This window comes from Rhinolophus sinicus, chromosome 13 (assembly GCF_057876585.1).
Source record: "Rhinolophus sinicus isolate RSI-liver-muscle chromosome 13, RSI-T2T, whole genome shotgun sequence".
Classification (NCBI taxonomy): Eukaryota; Metazoa; Chordata; class Mammalia; order Chiroptera; family Rhinolophidae; genus Rhinolophus; species Rhinolophus sinicus.
The window spans coordinates 59111496-59128635 of NC_142513.1; the positions used below are offsets into that span (position 1 = coordinate 59111496).

The following is a 17140-nucleotide window of genomic DNA, read 5'->3' on the forward strand; positions in this document are numbered from 1 at the left end:
CTTTTGTTGGGCGCTGCCTAGTAGAACAAACCACTTTGGATTTCAAACCAACTTCCTCTTGGGCAGACACCTCCCATACAAGCCAACGGCCACCCAGACGCCTCACGTGACTCCCCTTTCCTCTCCTTTCCCAGGGGTAGCCTGTGTCCTGGGCGTACACTGGACCAGACATCACAACTTCTTCCTCTATTCACTTAACCGGACCCTGAAGGATAGAGTTGGTATGTCACTGCTGAGATGGGGGCTGCCCACACTCAGACCGTGTCCTTCAGCTTTGCTGGACGCACGTGACTGACACCTCAGTGTCGGGTGAGGGGAGCGGAGCTGTGCAGGCAGAAGTGGGTGGCTTAGTGGCAGTGTTGTGACCCAAAGGCTGTCTCTGAGCTATCATGTTTCTTAAAGGCGACAGATCAATAGGGACAAAGCCCAGTCAGGTCCACAGGGTTCCTTAGGCAGCTAAGGTCCAGGCCCAGCCCAACTGTCCGCAAACTGTAGTCTCAGGCCAGTCATCTGACGCCCCAACCCCCGTTTCTCATCTGAGACGTAGAGCTGATTAATGACACCATCCCTGTCTACTGCACACATTTGTTGGGAACAGCAAAATCCAGAGTTTCCGTATGTGAAAGCTCTTTGAAACTGAAATGCACGCAGGAAAATATGGATGTTTGTTTGTTTTTGTTTTTTACAAATTTGTGGAAGCAGTTGCATGAGCAAAGTTTACTTTGTCATTAATTCCTTGAGCTGTTATACTTATGTTATACTTTAAATAATACTTCGAAAATAACACTGACAAATTTGCAAGGGAAGCATTTCTTTCCTTCCACCCCTCTCCCAGAGAGCCTGGCTCGAATCTCGGCTTCTGTACTGACTGGCTTTGTCAGTCTCCTAATCTGTGAAACGGGTGCGTTAACCGGACCCAAAGCACGGGATCCTGGTGGGAACTCAATGAAATGATGCGTGAAGTGCTAGTCGGCTCTCGCTCACTGTTAGCTGTAGTAGAACAGAGTGTGACTTGTCACGTGATCCTGAGGAAGGAGCTAGCGGTACATGGAGCGGAGCGCTGGGGGGTCCTCACAGGGGCTCCTGCCCACGTCCCAGACGGGCAGTCGAGTCCGGGTCTCAGGCTGTCCAGGTGGAGGTGATGGCTGGGTGCGGGGTCGGGGGGGCAGGCTGGTGAGTGGAGTGGTGTCCTCCCCGCTAGAGCCCGAGGGCGTGTGGCCCTGCGCTGCGCCCATTGCCGTGTCCCAGCTCAGCCCCTCCAGCTCCTGCCTGGCGCTGGCCTGCGAGGACGGTGTGCTCACGCTGTGGGACCTGGCCGAAGGTGAGCCCCCACGTCTGCCTAACACCTGGATGGCTCTCCAGGGACTGACTCCGGGAGCTCGGAACTCCTGCAGGCTCCGGGCCTTCTTTCAGATCCACTGCTCCTGAAGTCAGCATGGGGTACTGGCCCTGCCTTCGCCTCATTCATTCATTCATTCAACAAACACTTATTGGACCTAAGCGGTGCTGACACGTCCGCTCCCCCATATGGTTACCGAGTGCTCGCTGTGCTGGGCCTGACGCCAGGTCCTGGAGCCCACCCGTTCCCTTCACCGCCACCCTCCAGACAGCACCTGAGATCACAGCGGCCCCAGCCCTCCTCCTGGCCCCTGGTCTTCCTTCCTGCTCCTCCCCCCACCCCAACAGCGGGATGCTCTTTGCTATTGAAGCTAAGAGACCTACACAGTGGTCAGTGCGCGACCAGCAGCTCTTCTGGGTGGGTGGCACCTTGGTGTGGTCCCTGCGGCCAGCTCTGTCGATGCAGAAAAGCAAAGGTATCTATTTACCCTAAACTGACCAGCCTCTAAGGGAGCATCTCTCTCTAACCAGACTTTTACAAAAGCCACAAATGAATCAGTGGTTTGTCAGTTTACAAGAGGATATGTGGTTCATTTGACAGTGGAGGTGGCCTTCTTCCCTGGGAGCCCTCCCGGCAGACGCGTCGGTGAGGAGACGCAGACGTGGCGCCCTGATTACCGGGGAGCTCGTGATCAGACCGCACAGCTGTCTGTTCTCAGGGGGCCTTCTGTCCAGTCTGTGACGCCTTCCTCACCTGGGCCTTTTCCATCTGAGGAACTCGGTGGCTGTTTCAAACGGGGACGTTTTCCCCACTCGGTGCTACGATAAACACCGCTCAAAGTGCTCCTGCTCGTTACTGGTCGCACCCACGGCTTTACTGAAGTCGTGAAGGTTATGTCAAGAGCAGAAGAATGACCGTCATTTCACAATCCCTTGCCCAATAGCCTGTTTTTGTTTTTCTGGAGGGTGATAAACTCTTGTTGTTTGGCTCCTGGCACCTGGTCAGGACTTAGCACCTAGCACCCCCTTCTCGTGCCTGAAACCGCTGCCCCTGCTGCACCATGACCTCCACGGTGAGCTGGGGGTCAGTGCCTGGCTGGGTTGCAGCCCCCTTCCCTCAGCTCCAGTGCTGAGCCTGCCCCCGCCCAGCTCCACTCCGTACTCAGAAGCTTCGTTTCGCCCTCACATCCCTCCTAAGCTTGCGGGTCCACGTCCCCGCGCCCACGGCTGCATCCCCGTCCCCTTCCTGAGCTGCTTGTGTGTCATTGCTCTCCAGGATTCCCTCTTGGGGTCATCGCTCTTCCTGAGGGATGTTTCTGCCAAAGCATTCACTTCCTAAAATACTTCGTAGTCCACAAAGGACAGAACATGTATCCTGAGGGTCCGGTGAAATCCCACACGATGTGTGTGGTGCTGTGCACAGATGCGTCTCTCCATCTGGTGGCAGCCAAAGGAACCCAGGGACCAACCAGCCGTGTGCTTGTGGAGAGGTCAGTGGTTTGAGGGCAGGATGGGGTAGACGATGCAATGTAATAGTGAAATACTGACACCTCTCTGACCAGAATCACACTGACACCTCTCCGACCAGAGTCACACTGACGCCTCTCCGACCAGAGTCACACTGACACCTCTCCCACCAGAGTCCACTTTTCCCATAGGCACCACTCTCCCGATGAGCTTCTCAAGACCACCAGTATCTCCTATATGAGGGTATACATCTTCCTAACAAAACTGCATGATGGCACAGATGACATCTTTCATGTCCCACACAGCCAAGAGGGTCAGTTTTGCCAGAATAACCACAGCCTTTTATCAGTTTCCCCAAGGGCTCTCTCTCTCTTTTAAATTACGAAATATTTTATGCATGCAAAAGATCTATACAGTAAGTATTTAGTATACGTATATATATATAGAGAGAGACAGACAGAGACAGAGAGAGAGAGAGAGAGAGAGAGAGAGAGAGAGAGACTCCCCCGTAACCACCACTTAAGAAGTACATCATCCCCAGTTCAGATAAGGCTGTGGCCTGCTCCCTGCTCACCTCCTCCTCTCTCTTCCTCAGAGGTAACCGCCTCATTCCTGACCTACTGTAGACAACAAGCCATCCCACAGCTTGATGGCTTCAGAGGACAGTCACTGTTTAGCCCCTGACTCTGTGGGCCGGTCCTGCCGCTGGGTCTTCCTTCAGCTCTCACATGTGCCTGCAGCAGCGGGCAGCCCAGCTAAGGGCTGGACGGTCCAAGCTGGCCTCACTCACATGCCTGGCGGTTGGCAGGCTGTGGCCAGGGCACTTGGCTCTCCTCCCAGTGGCCTGTCCTGCAGGATTCATCCCCTGGTTGCTGAAGGGTCCCCAGCAGCAAGCGAGGGCAGCCGCCCTGCACAAATGCTTCCCCAGCTTCAGCGTGTGTTACGTGGGACAGAGCCCGTAGTGGTCACACCTGCATTCAAGCAGTGCAAAGATAGACTCCACCTTCCCATGGGAGCTGCTGCCAAACATGAGGGCCAATTTCTTTTCCAATCCATCACCTCATTTTTCTAAATTCATTCCTTTGAATTCCTTTAAAAATTAGCCACATCCATAGGCTCGCATCTCCAAGCAACTTACTGCTTAACTGCATATGGAGGGAACGTAAGTGGCGTCATATTCTTTGTATCCACCAACATGCTCTTTAGTGCTATTTATTCTCTAATTTGCTTTGCAACATGGTTCATGAGCGAGCGTGGCACCTGCGCAGCCCGTTCTTACCCTCCGTGCTGCACCGTATCCCACGGTACGGCTCCCAGTTTCTGCTGTGAGGCACCGTCGCCACCATGCCTCCTGATGCTTGCATACAAGCGTCCCTTCAGGAGCTCTGCCTGGGAGAGGACAGCGCAGCTCTGACACTCCAAGGACGAGTGTGTGTCCCGTTTCCCACAGGCCTGTCAAGCACCTGGATGAAGCCATCTGTGCAGTGGCCCCTGTCCCGGCCTTGCCTGGCATGGTAGGTTCCTCATGCCTCTCGTTCCTCTTCCGTGAACGTCTCCATGTTTCCTTCACAAACATTTGCTGAAGGCCTATCTATCATGTGCTAGGCGCTAGGCTAGCTTTGGGGTACACAGGTAGGAAAGAAAAAGTCGCTGACTTCACGGAGCTCACAATGCAGGGGGGCAGACCGGCGAGTCACCAGGCAGCTGCCCTAAACATGAGAAAAGCTGTGGTACGTGACGCACTGGGTGCCATGGAACAGAGACAGGGGGCACCTAACAACCTGCAGAAGTCGCTGGGGGGGATGTTTTCTGGAGGAGGTGACAGGACAGCTGAGCCGAGCCACGGGAGCTAAGAGGCGGGAGAACACTGTCCGGGCAGCACAGGAAGGCCAGGTGGAGGCAGAGGGGCCAGACCAAGGAGGGTGTGCGCGAGCCCTGTGTGGGGTGGGGGTTGGAGCAGGGGAGCAGCACGGAGAGGGAGGGGTGTCCGTGAGGAGGCGGCTCCACCGTGCTGGGCTGCCTTGCTGTGGCCTAAGGACAGGGCGGCAGTGAGGCTGGTTCCCTAAGCCTCACAGGGCCCACTGGCGGGACGCAGGTCTGGGGGGAAAGGGTGACTGTGGTGTGGCCCTGCCAGGGGGGAAGGGCCGATAGCCCCCCCCCCCGCCCCAGGAGGCGCTGAGAGCCCAGGGCTGGAAGTGCAGATTGTGTGCTCACCAGCGGGTACTGGTGGTTAAAGCCATGGGGCCAGCAGGTACCCCTGGTCAGAGAGAAGGAGTGGGTGGAGAAGGGGTTCGCTGGGGGACCACCATCACTGACAGGACAGGGAAAATGAGCTCACCCAGTGACTAACAGGGACACCCCAGGGCCACCAGGAGGGGGCTCCTGGAAGCTCAGGGAGGAGACCTTCCTGTGCTGAAGAGAAACCAAGTACCTCGCGGAGACCAGTGTCCACTGCGGGGACAGATGGCGTGCGGGGAGGGGGAGGAGCGGAGAGGATGTGGGTGTGAGAAAGGGGACCTGGTGTGGCAGCGGGAGGAGGCTGGGCGAGTGGCATGTGTTCATGTGCAGAGGGAGGGACTGGGCAGCAGACAGGCTGACTCGGATCTCAGGCGAGGACGCGTTGAGGACTGAGCAGGCGCCCAGGAGGTGGGAGGCAGGGGCATCTGCCCGATGCAGGACTGGATCCTGGCCCTACGGAGGCGGGCCCGGCAGCAGAGATGCCAGGGGACTGGGAAGAGAAGCCAGAGCAAACGGGGGACAGACACAGCACCAGATGAGGGCCTGCTGCTGGTGGTGGCCCCAGCGGGGTTCACACACACGCCTGCCATTCCCCTGCACAGGGACGGGGGCTGTGAGCCCCAGAGCTCGTCAGGTCTCTCTGTTGTCACTTCTATGTCCAGCTGCATCTCTCACTCCTACTGGGGTGAGTGACGTGGTAGAGAAGCCCCCATTCACTGTCCTTCTGCTCCCCAGGTGCTGGTCTTCTCCAGGAACGGCTCTGTGCAACTCCTGGACGTGGCCAAGCCTCAGGTCGTCTGTGCCTTCGCTCCTCCCGGAGCGCACCGTCCGGCGGGGCACTGGACGCCAGTGTTTGTCGTGTCTTTACAGCAGCCGTATTTCCTGCTCCGAGGTATGGAACGGGGACCACCAGGGCTGCTGCCCAGGCGTGTGGCCGGCCGACCATTTCCCTGACTCTTAGTCCCCTCACAAAGCCTAGGGTGACCCCACCCAGTCTGCTTCCCACTCTTCGCCCCCCCCCCCCCACACACACACACAGACCAAAAGTCCTCACCAGGCACTTAGAGGAAATGCCAGCGGCCTTGTCTCTGGACTCCGGCTGCTGCAGATCAAGTGAGCCCCTCACAGCTCAGCCCCGGGGACCCAGACTTTGTAAGCAGAGAGCAGCCCCCACGTCCCCACCTGGGCCACAGACGCCACAGAGAAAGTCATCCTCGTACAGAACACGGCGCTCTTGTTCCATCTTAGGAGACCCTCCTGGGGAACCAGAGTCCACCGACAGTGCCAGTGACGTCCAATCTTCTGTCTTCTATTTTCATTTCGACGCCTACCCACTCTTGGAAAACACCTCAAGGAACTGCACCATTCCTCACACTGACGTGACGGACGGCACGGCCCTCGCCCAGGTGGTGCCCTTGGAGAAAAGATGCGAGAGCTTCCTGCAGAGGAGGTAGCGTTCTGGGTCTGTCCCCCCGGGCACAGAACGGGGGTTGGCGCTGGGTGAGGAAGAGGAGGTGTTTGGTGGTAAGACCCTTTCAGCACTGACCGTCTCCCCTCACTGAGGGATCCATGGATTGCAGCCGTGAGTCACACTCCCATCCACGTTCGGCTTGGTAGAAAGGGAGGAATGAGTTCAGGCCAGTGGGAAAGAAGGCTTCCAGCGGGTGTGTCCTTCCTGTCGAAGCTGTCTTTTCTTTTTCTGCCTTCTCGATTTTTCTAAAGCATAGCTGGGCTATTAGACACAGCCACTGAAGGCAGGGGTTGGTCAACGACGGCCTGGGGCCCAGTTCAGCCCACTGCCTGTTCTTTATAAAGAACGCCTCAGTGGGACAGTCAGGCCATGGGCTTACACACATCATCTCTGGGGCTCCGCGGCAGAGAGAGGCTGTACCAGCGACCACACGGCCCGTAGAGCCCGCGGTCCAAGGCCCCTTTCCTTTGTCCACCCTCTAGACAGACGCTTACGGCTGGCATTTCTCCTCTTACCCGCCCTTTCTGCCACTCCCCCAACCCCCGTCCTGCCAGCACTCACTTGCATCCTTTCTGCTGTGAAAGCCTAAGGAAGTGACTCAACCCATTCTGGAGAATCAGGTCTCTCTTCTGATCCATCCACAACAGATTCCTGGGGCTTGCGAAACCTTGTTGATTTCTGCCATGATCTGACTGTACATTTTAGGTGGAAAGAATCATCAGCAGGGCCCTGGATTCTCATCCCAGGCCGGTGACTCTGGCAGGTCTCTTCCCTTCCGGGCACTGGAGGTCTGTCTGTAGCGTGAGCTCGGAGACTCTGGGATTGCTCCCTTCTCCACAACATCCCCTCACGACCACTTCTCCCTTTCTCTACTTACTCTTTCCTCAAGAGGAACAGAGTAGATACTCAGGTTTCAGTTCTGACTCCACCGCTTACTGTGAGACCTTGGGTGAGTTACTTAGCCTCTCAGAGCCTCAGTTTCCTCATTCATTCAAACAGTTTTTATTGAGCACCTATTATGTGCAAGGCTGTGTTCTGGACATTTCAGTGATGCCTGATCTTCAGGTTTTGAAGGTATTTGGTGAGATAATACATGCAAAGTGCTAGGCACAGGGTAGTCCCTCAATGACTAGGAAGCACGAGAACCATGATGATGGGTCCCCTCTGGGTTAATCCTGGGAAAATTCTAAACCTCACCACGAGGGGCACCACAGCTCCCCGCATGACTGCAGTTACCTGCCGCGTTTACTTCCTTTGGCGTTGTGGTGGGTTTTGGGGGGGCCTTTCGGTATCTCACGGAGGGAAGCGTGCTATTCATGAGGAGAGGCGTGTATGTGGCCAGTGGGCCTTGGGGAAGGAAGACAATGAAGAAGGGGACAGTTGACATTTCCGCTGCTTAAACATTTACCCAGAATGCTTGGCTACTCCTCACATGAAAGTTTATTTTGACACTTGATGACTTGTTCCTAGGAGATACAGCTGAAGAATTTAAGGGTGAAGTATCACAATGTCTACAACGTACTTTCAAGTGGTCCATGAAAACATGTATAGAGAGAGCCAAAAAGAGAAAATGTTAACAGCGGGTGAAACCCAGGAAAATATTTAGAGAGAGACAGAAAGAGAGGGAGAGAAAACGTTAACAGTGGGTGAACACAAGTGAAGGGTCACTGTACTACTTGCAACTTTTCTACAGGTTTGAAATTTTCCAAAATAAAAAGGTGGAGGAAATGATAAAATACTATTTACAGTCTAATCCCTGATATTAAGAGAGAAGACTGGAAATGTATACACCGATAGTAACAGTTGTTATATTTGGATAATGAAGTATGTGTTTTTGTTTTTTCAGTATTGTCCGTATTTGCAACTTTTCCACACACAAAAAATAAGCATTATTTTGGTAAATTTAAAATAATGGTTTGGGGAAAAAAAAAGACAGACAGAAAATCATGAGTGTGAGGCGAGGCTACGGCACAGCGAGGCTGTTCCCTGGGGGAGGGCACGGCATGGGTCTCCCTGGTGCTCTGGCCTGATGGCGCTCAGCAAACTGTTTAATGAGCCCGTTAACATTTCTGTCCTAAACCCCTCCTTTTACCGGCCTAGCAAGGGTGAGCCACCCCGCTTCACCCAAAGCTAATTGGCTACCCTACCGGTGGGTGGGAACAGACCACGGGCCAGCAGCTCCGGCTCTGATCTCACCTCCAGCGGCAGCAGAAAGCTGGTCAGCTCAGGAAGCCTCAGTCCCTAAGGGACATTCCCACCCTCAGCCACGGCGCCGGTGCCGGTGCCGGGGAGGTTAGTACTCAGACCCCTGCCAAACCCCACTTAGCCCGCGAACGTGGTTTCAAGGGTCGAACCACTGCCATAAGAGTAATTCCCCGTTGCACACAATATTCATTATTTCTGTTATAAGTTACATCTGCACTTGTAGAAATGTAGAAAACAAGATAATGCAAAAGAGAGAACTTAGTAACCCATAATGCCATCAGCAAAAATCCCGGCCACGCCATTATGTTAGCGCATGCTGCCTGTTCAGCTTTCACCTTCTCTTGAGAAGACAGGCCCTTCTGCCGTGACTTCCTCCAGTCTCCTCCACGCCACCCCCCCCAACTCTCTCTCCTCCAGGTCAGCAGTTTAACTCCCAGGCCCCACACCCCGACCCCTCCCGGGAAGGGGCCACAGTGCTGGGCGGGTGGAGAAAACTGTCATCTGGGGAACCTTCTGCAGGGAAGAGGCCGAAGTCAGTGGGGCTGCCTCGGTGTCCACCGGGACACACGGCAGAGGGAACTTAGAGACGTTCTCCTCAGCTGGGAGGGACGCACCCTGTGGTTGCTGCAGGCTGTGCTCAAAGGAATATTTACTTGAGCCTAGTCACAGTGTTCCAATCACACCCATTTTCTGAACCGGGTCCCAGCAATAAATCGGGAGGCGCTACCATTTAAAGAAGGCATTCCTGTTCTCCTTGCTCTGAGGCCTGATTTCTGGGCCTTTCCCAAAGAGTACCCACCCATATTATGAACTTTCAAACGCACAGCAGCTTTGAAAACAATCTCAGTCCACACCCACATACCCACAACCTAGATTGTCATTAACATTTTACTCTTGTTGCTTACCACACATATCCATGGACGCCTCAAAGATTTTAAGCCTATTTTTTTTTCTATTTATAGCTTGGCTGAAAGTTTCCATTGGCCCTAAAACAAGGTGAAACTTTAAGGCAATGGGTTCATGTGGCAATAGAGTCAAAGTTTGAGACTTGCAAGAGTCTGTCCAAATTGTTCTCACCAAATCTGCCCTGGGCCTTTGGGAAGGAGCAGTGTGAGATGGAGCCTGCCCTCAGGGCTTTGAAAGGAGGCCAGTCCTGTGAAAGAGCCACACACCCTCCTGCTGCCCCCAAGCCTGGCTCTGGCCCCTGCTCCCTTCCAGCCCCGGCCTCCAGGGCCCCATTTCCATCTGGCTTCGCTCCGTTTTAGTGTCTGCCACCTCCAGCTGGGTCAAACTTCTGACCACAGACAGAAATTTCAAGACACCAGGAAGCAGACAGAAACCGTCGCCCCCCCCCTCCCCCCTCTCTCCCCCTTTATTCCCTGTGAAACGCAAGGCCAAGAAAGGTACAGGTTCTACCCACCCAGCTTTCTGCCGGCAGAGGCTTCTGGGATGACCTGGCAGACCTGGGGCCTGCTGGGCTCCCTTGGTGAGGGACCGGCAGGCCCATGGGGACACCAGGTGACATTTCCCTTGAGGCTGCAGGAGGAGGGCGAGGGGTGGTGTTCTGACTGCCTTTGTTACTATCCCTGGCGTGGAAATGGGGGGTCCATCCTAACTTTCCTTTGCCTTTCTTGAGAAACAAAGGGATGACTCCCTGGAAAACTATCTATAGACACACAGACCCGACATGCAAGCAGTCAGGCTGCCGGAAGCCAGAGGCTCTGTGGGGAAGTGCTGAAGTCCATCTTCCCTCCCACTTTGCCATGGATGGCGCCTCTTTTTGGAAGATGTTCGCACACCCTGTCAGTACCTCACTTCTAAACAACACACAGCAGCTGTACTTTGTTACGCCGTAATCCTGGGAGGGAGAAACCTCTGCTTGCTGATGGTGGCAGGATGGGGGTTCTCGGGCGCCATAGAGGGCTTTTCCAGGGGGTTCCTGCCAGTCCACGCCGAGCCTCAGATGAGCCCGGCACCCTCCCCAATCCCTCCTTGGCCCTGAGCACTCCCAAGGGAATCACACTGCTGCCAGGCTGGTTCCACGCAGGACGCCCTGCCCAGCTTCCACCTGCTCCCTCCGCACGCAGGCTCTCCCACCACCTTCCCCCGCCCCAGAGGTGGATAAGCCCTCCTCTGCTTCCCAGGGCGCTGGGGTCCCTTGGCTGCTCTCTAGCCTGCATCACCAGTCACCCTACACACACACACACCTGCCTGCCTCCTGATTCAGAGAAAGAGGCACCCTGCCCCTAGTGAGACAACTACTTCCTCCTGCATTTGGGGTTCCAGGCCACCCCTCCCCCAGGACACCACCATTTTCTCGTCCATCTGGTTGGCGACCTCCTCTGTCCTAATCACGGCACATGTGCCCCCAGGGTCCCATGTTAGCAAACAAGCAGGCACCGTCCCAGTTCCGCAGCTGCCTGATTTCCCTGACCCGGAGCCCGGCCCCCAGGAACTGCAGCCGACTCACGGTGCCCTCTTCTCCCGTCTGCTCCCCAACCACCCCAACCACGGCTGACTCACCGTCGGGAGGCCCCACCTTCCCGACATCCTCACACGGTCCCTTCTGTGAGTTTGTCCCAGTGTTTCTGTAGGGTAAATCCCTAGGGGCAGCCTTCCAGGGTCCATCCATGTATAACTGTGATAGTTGTACCCACCGGCCCCGAGAGATGGTGGTCACTCCGTGTCCTCACCCCTTCCCCGCACTGGCCAAGACACAAGGGACGACAATCCTGTCACTTGGAAAGTAAGGAGGTCGCGTGTTTTCTGTGGTGTATGTACCTCGTGTGTTTCTCTCCTTCCGTGGCTTCGGTCTTTTTCCTCTGCGTGGGCTCACTTCCTTAGATGTTGAGTTCTCTGTCAGTATGGTGAGACCAGTTTTTCCCAGTTTGTCTCTGGGTAGGAGTAATGTTGGTGTCTTGTTCAGCCAAAGGGAACTTTCAAATGTGGCGTCAAGCCTCCAGCCCCCCCCACACACACACACACCGTTAGGCTTCACCGAGGGGCAGGTATAAAGAGCTTTAAATTCGGGGTGCGAGGCCTGCAGTATGACCGGGGTGCACTGGTGACCTCGAGCGTGTGACGGGGCAGGCCTCAGTGTACTCAAGTATAAAATGGGTGGCAGTCCTTGCAGGACGCTGCCTGGCGCGTGCAGGAAAGGCGAGCCATTCCTCGGCACTAGATCACGAAAGAAAGCCCTTCTACACACCAACGTGGCTTTTGCAAACTCACCCGCGTTTTCTTTAACACATTAATGGCTTTATTTCCAGTCTTCCTCTTAAACCTTGTCCTAGTTCCCTCTATTCGGCTGCCTCCTGGGTGGTCGCTCAGTGATTCTATGTTGTCTGGATCCCCTGGCCCAGCAATGTCACTGTCACTTACATATCAGCAGAAGCGCGATTAAAATTAACCCTGACTGAGCACCCACTGTGTGCCAGGTACAATGCTAACACTCTGTGCGCACAGCTTATTTTTTCGCTATTATTATCCCTGCTGTACAGTGAGGCAGCTGAGGCTGACAGAGGCTAAGTGGCCCGTCCAAGGGCACCAGCTTGTAAGTGAAGGCGCTGAGTGTAAACACAAGCCGCACGGGTCCGAAGCCCGAGTTTCCAACCTGCACACACACTGCCTCCCCCCACCACACACAGGCAAAGACACGGCCCAGAGGCCTTCACTGCAGCCCTGATCACATTAGCAAAAGACTGGAAACCCTAAGTGTCACCAACAGGGAAAAAGAAAGAGGCACATCTGAGTGCAGCTGCCGGAACTGATTTCCAGGCTGTTTTCAGTGAAAAAGAGCAGGATGCAAAACCGCGTGTTGCACACTTCTATTTAAGTTTTAAAAACAAGATTATCTGCAAGTCCGTGCTTGTGGGGAAAGAAAATAAGGATCTAAAGTGAGGAGATTCACTTTTAATTGTATACTTTTTGTATACAATTGTATAACATTATATATTAATGACTAATTAACTTGTATAATTTATTTACTTTTAATCATATAAAATCAATCTATTTGGTTTTTTTAAAAAGCAATATATAGATTCTTTTTTAGGTTAAAAAGGCTTTAACGTACTGAGTAGCAGACACATCTCCACGTGGTGTCCCCGGGGCAGAGCCTCAAAATGGATCCAAAGCTGCAATCACTGTCTTCCCCCTAAAAGCGCTCCTCCTGCTTGCTTTAAGCTTTACACCGCCCGCCTGTTCGCTCAGGCAGCTGAGGCGGAAACCTGGGCAGCCTGCACCCCTGCTCAGAAAAGGCCCCGCCCACCCTGCTCGCAGGGGCCACCTCTGCATGCAGAATGAGGGTGGATCCTGGGCTTCTCTGATTTTTCTGTACCGATCATGCATTCACTTATTATTGAAACAAACAAACAAAAACCACCCTCTTATTTTTTAAAAGACCCAACTCAAACTCTATCTCCGCAGGCAGGGGCCATCTCGTCTTCCTGTCTGCATTATAACCTCGGTTGCATTTAAACGCCTCCTTCTACAAATGTCCTCTCACTCTTATCACCCTTACTACACTGGGGACAAACAGGGGCTGTTTTGGTCACTTTGGTCTTCCCAACACCGGTACCCGTGCCTGTCACTAGCTTATTAAATGGAGTTGTTGGCATTCTGACATATTTCATGTTGGTCCATGCAAACAGACTTCTGTTTCAAATGTCACGGTGCCGTCTGCCACCGTCCACCTCCCGGTTCAGAATGCTACCCCTCAGGCCTTCAGTAAAAGTGTTTTGGGTGCTTGCTGTGTGTCCTGAGGACGCAGAGGGGAAGCACATGTGTGTCACCTGGAGAGTTCCTGATATGAGCACAGGGAGGTCAAGGTCAGCCCTGGGGGCCTGAGGGCTGGTTCCTCTCATCTCCCACTGTGTGGCCCCAGGTTTCAGGAGCTGGAGAACAAGGAGAATGAGCAGGAGCACCGGAGCCGGCTGCGCAGGTACTCCTTGCTTCTCCAGAGAGAGAACGCCAAGAAGTGACGGGGCCGCAGCCCCGGGCCCTGGGGAAGGCTTTCAGCAGCACCGGCTTCACCCCAGGAGGCCCTCGGAGGAAGAGACACAGCCACAAAGGACTGCAGCTCGGCAGGCCCGAGGGGCCTGGACTTGCAGTCTGGGACCTCCACAGAGCCAGGAAGGGGAGAGCTACTGTTTTGGGGGGCTTCAACCACTATGCCGCTTGTCAGAGCCCTCAGGCAGACAGATATGTCACCCAAATAAACAGCGATGTTGTTTCCAGACTCCAGAGTTGCTGTGGTGTGTTCATTCCCCAGGTCCAAACCCCAGCGGGGACCACTCGCCTCACGGTCCCAGGAGAGCCACTTTGCTCAACTGAGCAAGACACCCAGCCCACCCCAGCTACTGTGGCCCCTCTTTCCCTCCGCCCACTTCTTTCCCCTCCCTGTGCTGGCTCATAACCTTTAATGGAACCGCTTTGGAGAGGCCGAGGCTCAGAGTGGTTGAGTGACCTACTGAGGTCACACTGGTGTAAGAGGGAGAGGTGCCAGGAGAGGTGGCAGGCAGGAACCGTGCCACTACTGCCCCTTTCCTGCTGGCCTGCGAATTTTAGAAGAGGCTGGAGGGCCTGGGGGGCACAGGAGCAGGGCAGAGAGGCACCTTTCTTCTCTAGGAACTGCCCTTCCCAGGAAAGCAGCTAAAGGGCTATGCCTGCCTCTCTGAGGACATCATGTGGTGTCTTTGAGAACTGCAGCCTCCCCCATGATACTGTCCACAGAAGCCAACTGCACACAGGGTTTGTCACAAACCTTCTTTTGTGTCCCCATCTACCTCCTCCCCTGGGTCACACACAAGCTCCGTTAGCGTGACACCTTCCTCACGGCACTGGAACCGACAAGCTGCAGGTCCCCTTTCCTAGATGAAGACACTCCCCTTCCTCTGCCCCCAGTTCATAGTGTGAGCCTGGCCCGTCCTTGAGTACCTGTGTTGAATAGACGAAGGTCGGCTTAGCTGCCCCACCTTCACACACTGGCCCATCCAGCACCAGCGTCTACACAGCACAGCTGCCTCAGCGGGAGCGACATGTGCAGTCAACAAGCAGAAGCGCATTTCCTGCCCGTGTCCTAGAAACTCTATTTCACACCCGAGATGCACGCATGCACGCACGCTTGGCTGCCAGGGCTGTTCCAAAGCCCGGATTTGTCCACTACCACTCACAGTTGTCCCCACCCCCATAGCCACGTACCAGTTTTGCGAAAGATTCCTTGACCTTTTCCTGTAAAACGACACACCTATCTGCCTCGCCTCTGGCCCAGAGGCTAAAGTGACCTGAAATTAGATGGTGAAATTCAAGTCCTAAGCACAGAGCCTGGCCCATGGTCACCGCTCTATACACGTCTGTTTCTCCCTCACGGGAGTTCTGATCAGTCCGGCTACGCAAGCAGCTCTGCGGGAAAGGACGCCCGTGCTGACACCATCACTGTCACTCCCCTCTCCCAGCAAGCGTGCCCCCAGACAGCCCCAGACCAGGGCACCCTGCCAGGGCCCCAGGCGAGATGAGATGCCAGCCAGTACCCTGTCCTTGAGACAGGCTGGTGTTCAGCTGTCACAGAGGCAGTGCACCCGTGGGTAAGCACACAGGCGCTGGAGCCACATCTGGGGCCCAATCCCAGTGCTGCCACTGAACTTTGGTGCCGCCACGTTATCAGTGAGCCGCTTCCTTACTGCACTTCCACACCCTTAAGATGGCCCCCTTCGCGGGGGCTTACCTCACAGGTTAGCTGAGAACTGACAGCACGTGTCCACGGCTCACCTACCTGGCGCTGGTGACGGTCCTGTCCCTCTGACTGGGCACGCAGGGCTTCCTCCAGCTGCCGTGCGGTGGGGCTGGCCCAGGAAGGGGTGGGGACGGGGAGTGCTGGGAGGCGACCCTTCCCACCTCCAATCCTTGGTCTTATTAGCAGGGACCTGTTAATGAAAATCACACCCAGATGCTAATAAATGGTGGGCGGCCCAGCTCTGACGGAGATGAGCCCCTCCGCAGGGGAGGGGCTGGCCAACGAGCCCCACTTATCTGTGAAAAGACTTGTTAATAACTTTAATTCCCCATCCTAAACCGCAGGGCCTTTGCCATGCAAATAGATTTCCTAAACTGTGTAGGTTCCTGGAGAAACGCTCCCATCTACCCCGCTTAGGGTCCTGGAGGGGGAGAGTGAGCTGGGGGTGGAGGTGCTGGAAGGTGAGGTGATGAGCAAAGGTGTGAGGTCCCGCCCCCGCAGCTGGGTCTCTGCTTTGGGATTCCACTCTGCAGCCAAATGCGGCCAACATGCGCCCCAACTACAGGGCAGTGACCCCATCCCACTCTGAATTACTGCCCCTCCAGACCGGGACTGGAGCCCTGTAAATGATCCCAGAGGTGGGTTCAAAACAAACCCATCGACATCAGTGGATAAACTGTGGTGTATCCGTACTATGGGATACAACTGGGCAATAAAAAGAAAGGGAGGACTGACACACAGACAACATGGAATAAACCTTGAAAACCTTATGCTAAGTGAAAAAAGCCAGACACAAAAGGCCACACATCATGTGATATACTCATATGAAATGTTCAGAACAGGCAAATCTCTAGAAACAGAATACAGGAGAGTAGTGGGATGGGGGTGGGGGAGTGGAATACAGGGTTTCTTTTGGGGGGGTGATGAAAATGTTCTACAATTAGTGGTGATGGTTACATCAACTATGATAAAACCAGTCAATTATATACTTTAAAGGGGTATGGAATTTTATGGTATGTAAAGTATATCTCAATAAAGTTCTTATAAAAACTAAATACCATGGCTATATTTCAAAGCTTGAGGAGGCCAGAGGGGAGAACTGGGTATCCATAGAGGGCTGAAGGACCCTTAAACAGAGGGGTTACCTCCCCTTGCCCACCTCCCCCCTGGCCCCCCAGGCTTGACTGCTCACCAGATCCCCGGACCCAAGCCAGGCTCCTTCTGGGCTCAAGGCTCCCCTCTCCCCACAGAGCAATTCCCTCATCTGAAACCAGCCAATGTAGACAGGAGTGTGGCAGCCTGGTCTGCTCTAGGTCAGCTGTGTGGACTTGGATGCGGCCAGATGGGCCTCATTCACCTAGGCCTCTGGGAGGTCACGTCACATAAACTCTGATGTTATTTTACGTCCCTACGTAATCCCCATGGGAAGGAAACATGAGTGAAGGGAGATGGGAAAATCCCAGAGTCCAGGCCAGGATGCTCCAGCACAAAGGGAATAAGGACTCGGGACATGTGAAATGGCCCCTTGGAGCTGGTGTCCCCTCAGGCCCCAGAATGACTGGACCTAACAAAATCCTACCAGGGCCAGAGAGCTGACCCTTAGTTTAGCCTTCTGACAAATGGTTATTTGGATACAAAATGTGTAAAGGACCCAACACAGTTAAGTACAACACGTACTCACTAAATGAGAT

At 54.6% G+C, this 17140-nt stretch overlaps 2 protein-coding genes across 7 annotated transcripts in view; one reads left to right on the top strand and one right to left on the bottom strand.

The window, feature by feature from the left end:
* WDR93 (WD repeat domain 93) overlaps positions 1 to 13955 on the top strand; it is a 35688-nt gene extending 21733 nt beyond the window's left edge. For 2 of the 6 annotated variants that reach the window (XM_074317823.2, XM_074317825.2), the window contains 7 exons: positions 135 to 221; positions 1202 to 1321; positions 2615 to 2828; positions 4256 to 4319; positions 5779 to 5935; positions 6292 to 6493; positions 13602 to 13955. In XM_074317823.2, the coding sequence (XP_074173924.2) occupies positions 135 to 221; positions 1202 to 1321; positions 2615 to 2828; positions 4256 to 4319; positions 5779 to 5935; positions 6292 to 6493; positions 13602 to 13698 (941 nt within the window). In that variant the 3' untranslated portion in view covers positions 13699 to 13955. Of the gene's footprint in view, positions 1 to 134; positions 222 to 1201; positions 1322 to 2614; positions 2829 to 4255; positions 4320 to 5778; positions 5936 to 6291 lie in introns of all 6 variants that reach the window. The other 4 variants (XR_012491334.2, XR_012491336.2, XM_088789348.1 and 1 more) reach the window with 4 other exon arrangements.
* The window catches only part of PEX11A (peroxisomal biogenesis factor 11 alpha), a 45205-nt gene that overhangs the window by 27504 nt on the left and 561 nt on the right, over positions 1 to 17140 (bottom strand). Inside the window, exon 2 of the mRNA XM_088789358.1 lies at positions 15489 to 15639. Coding sequence (XP_088645484.1) covers positions 15489 to 15639 — 151 coding nt within the window. The remainder of the gene's footprint in view (positions 1 to 15488; positions 15640 to 17140) is intronic.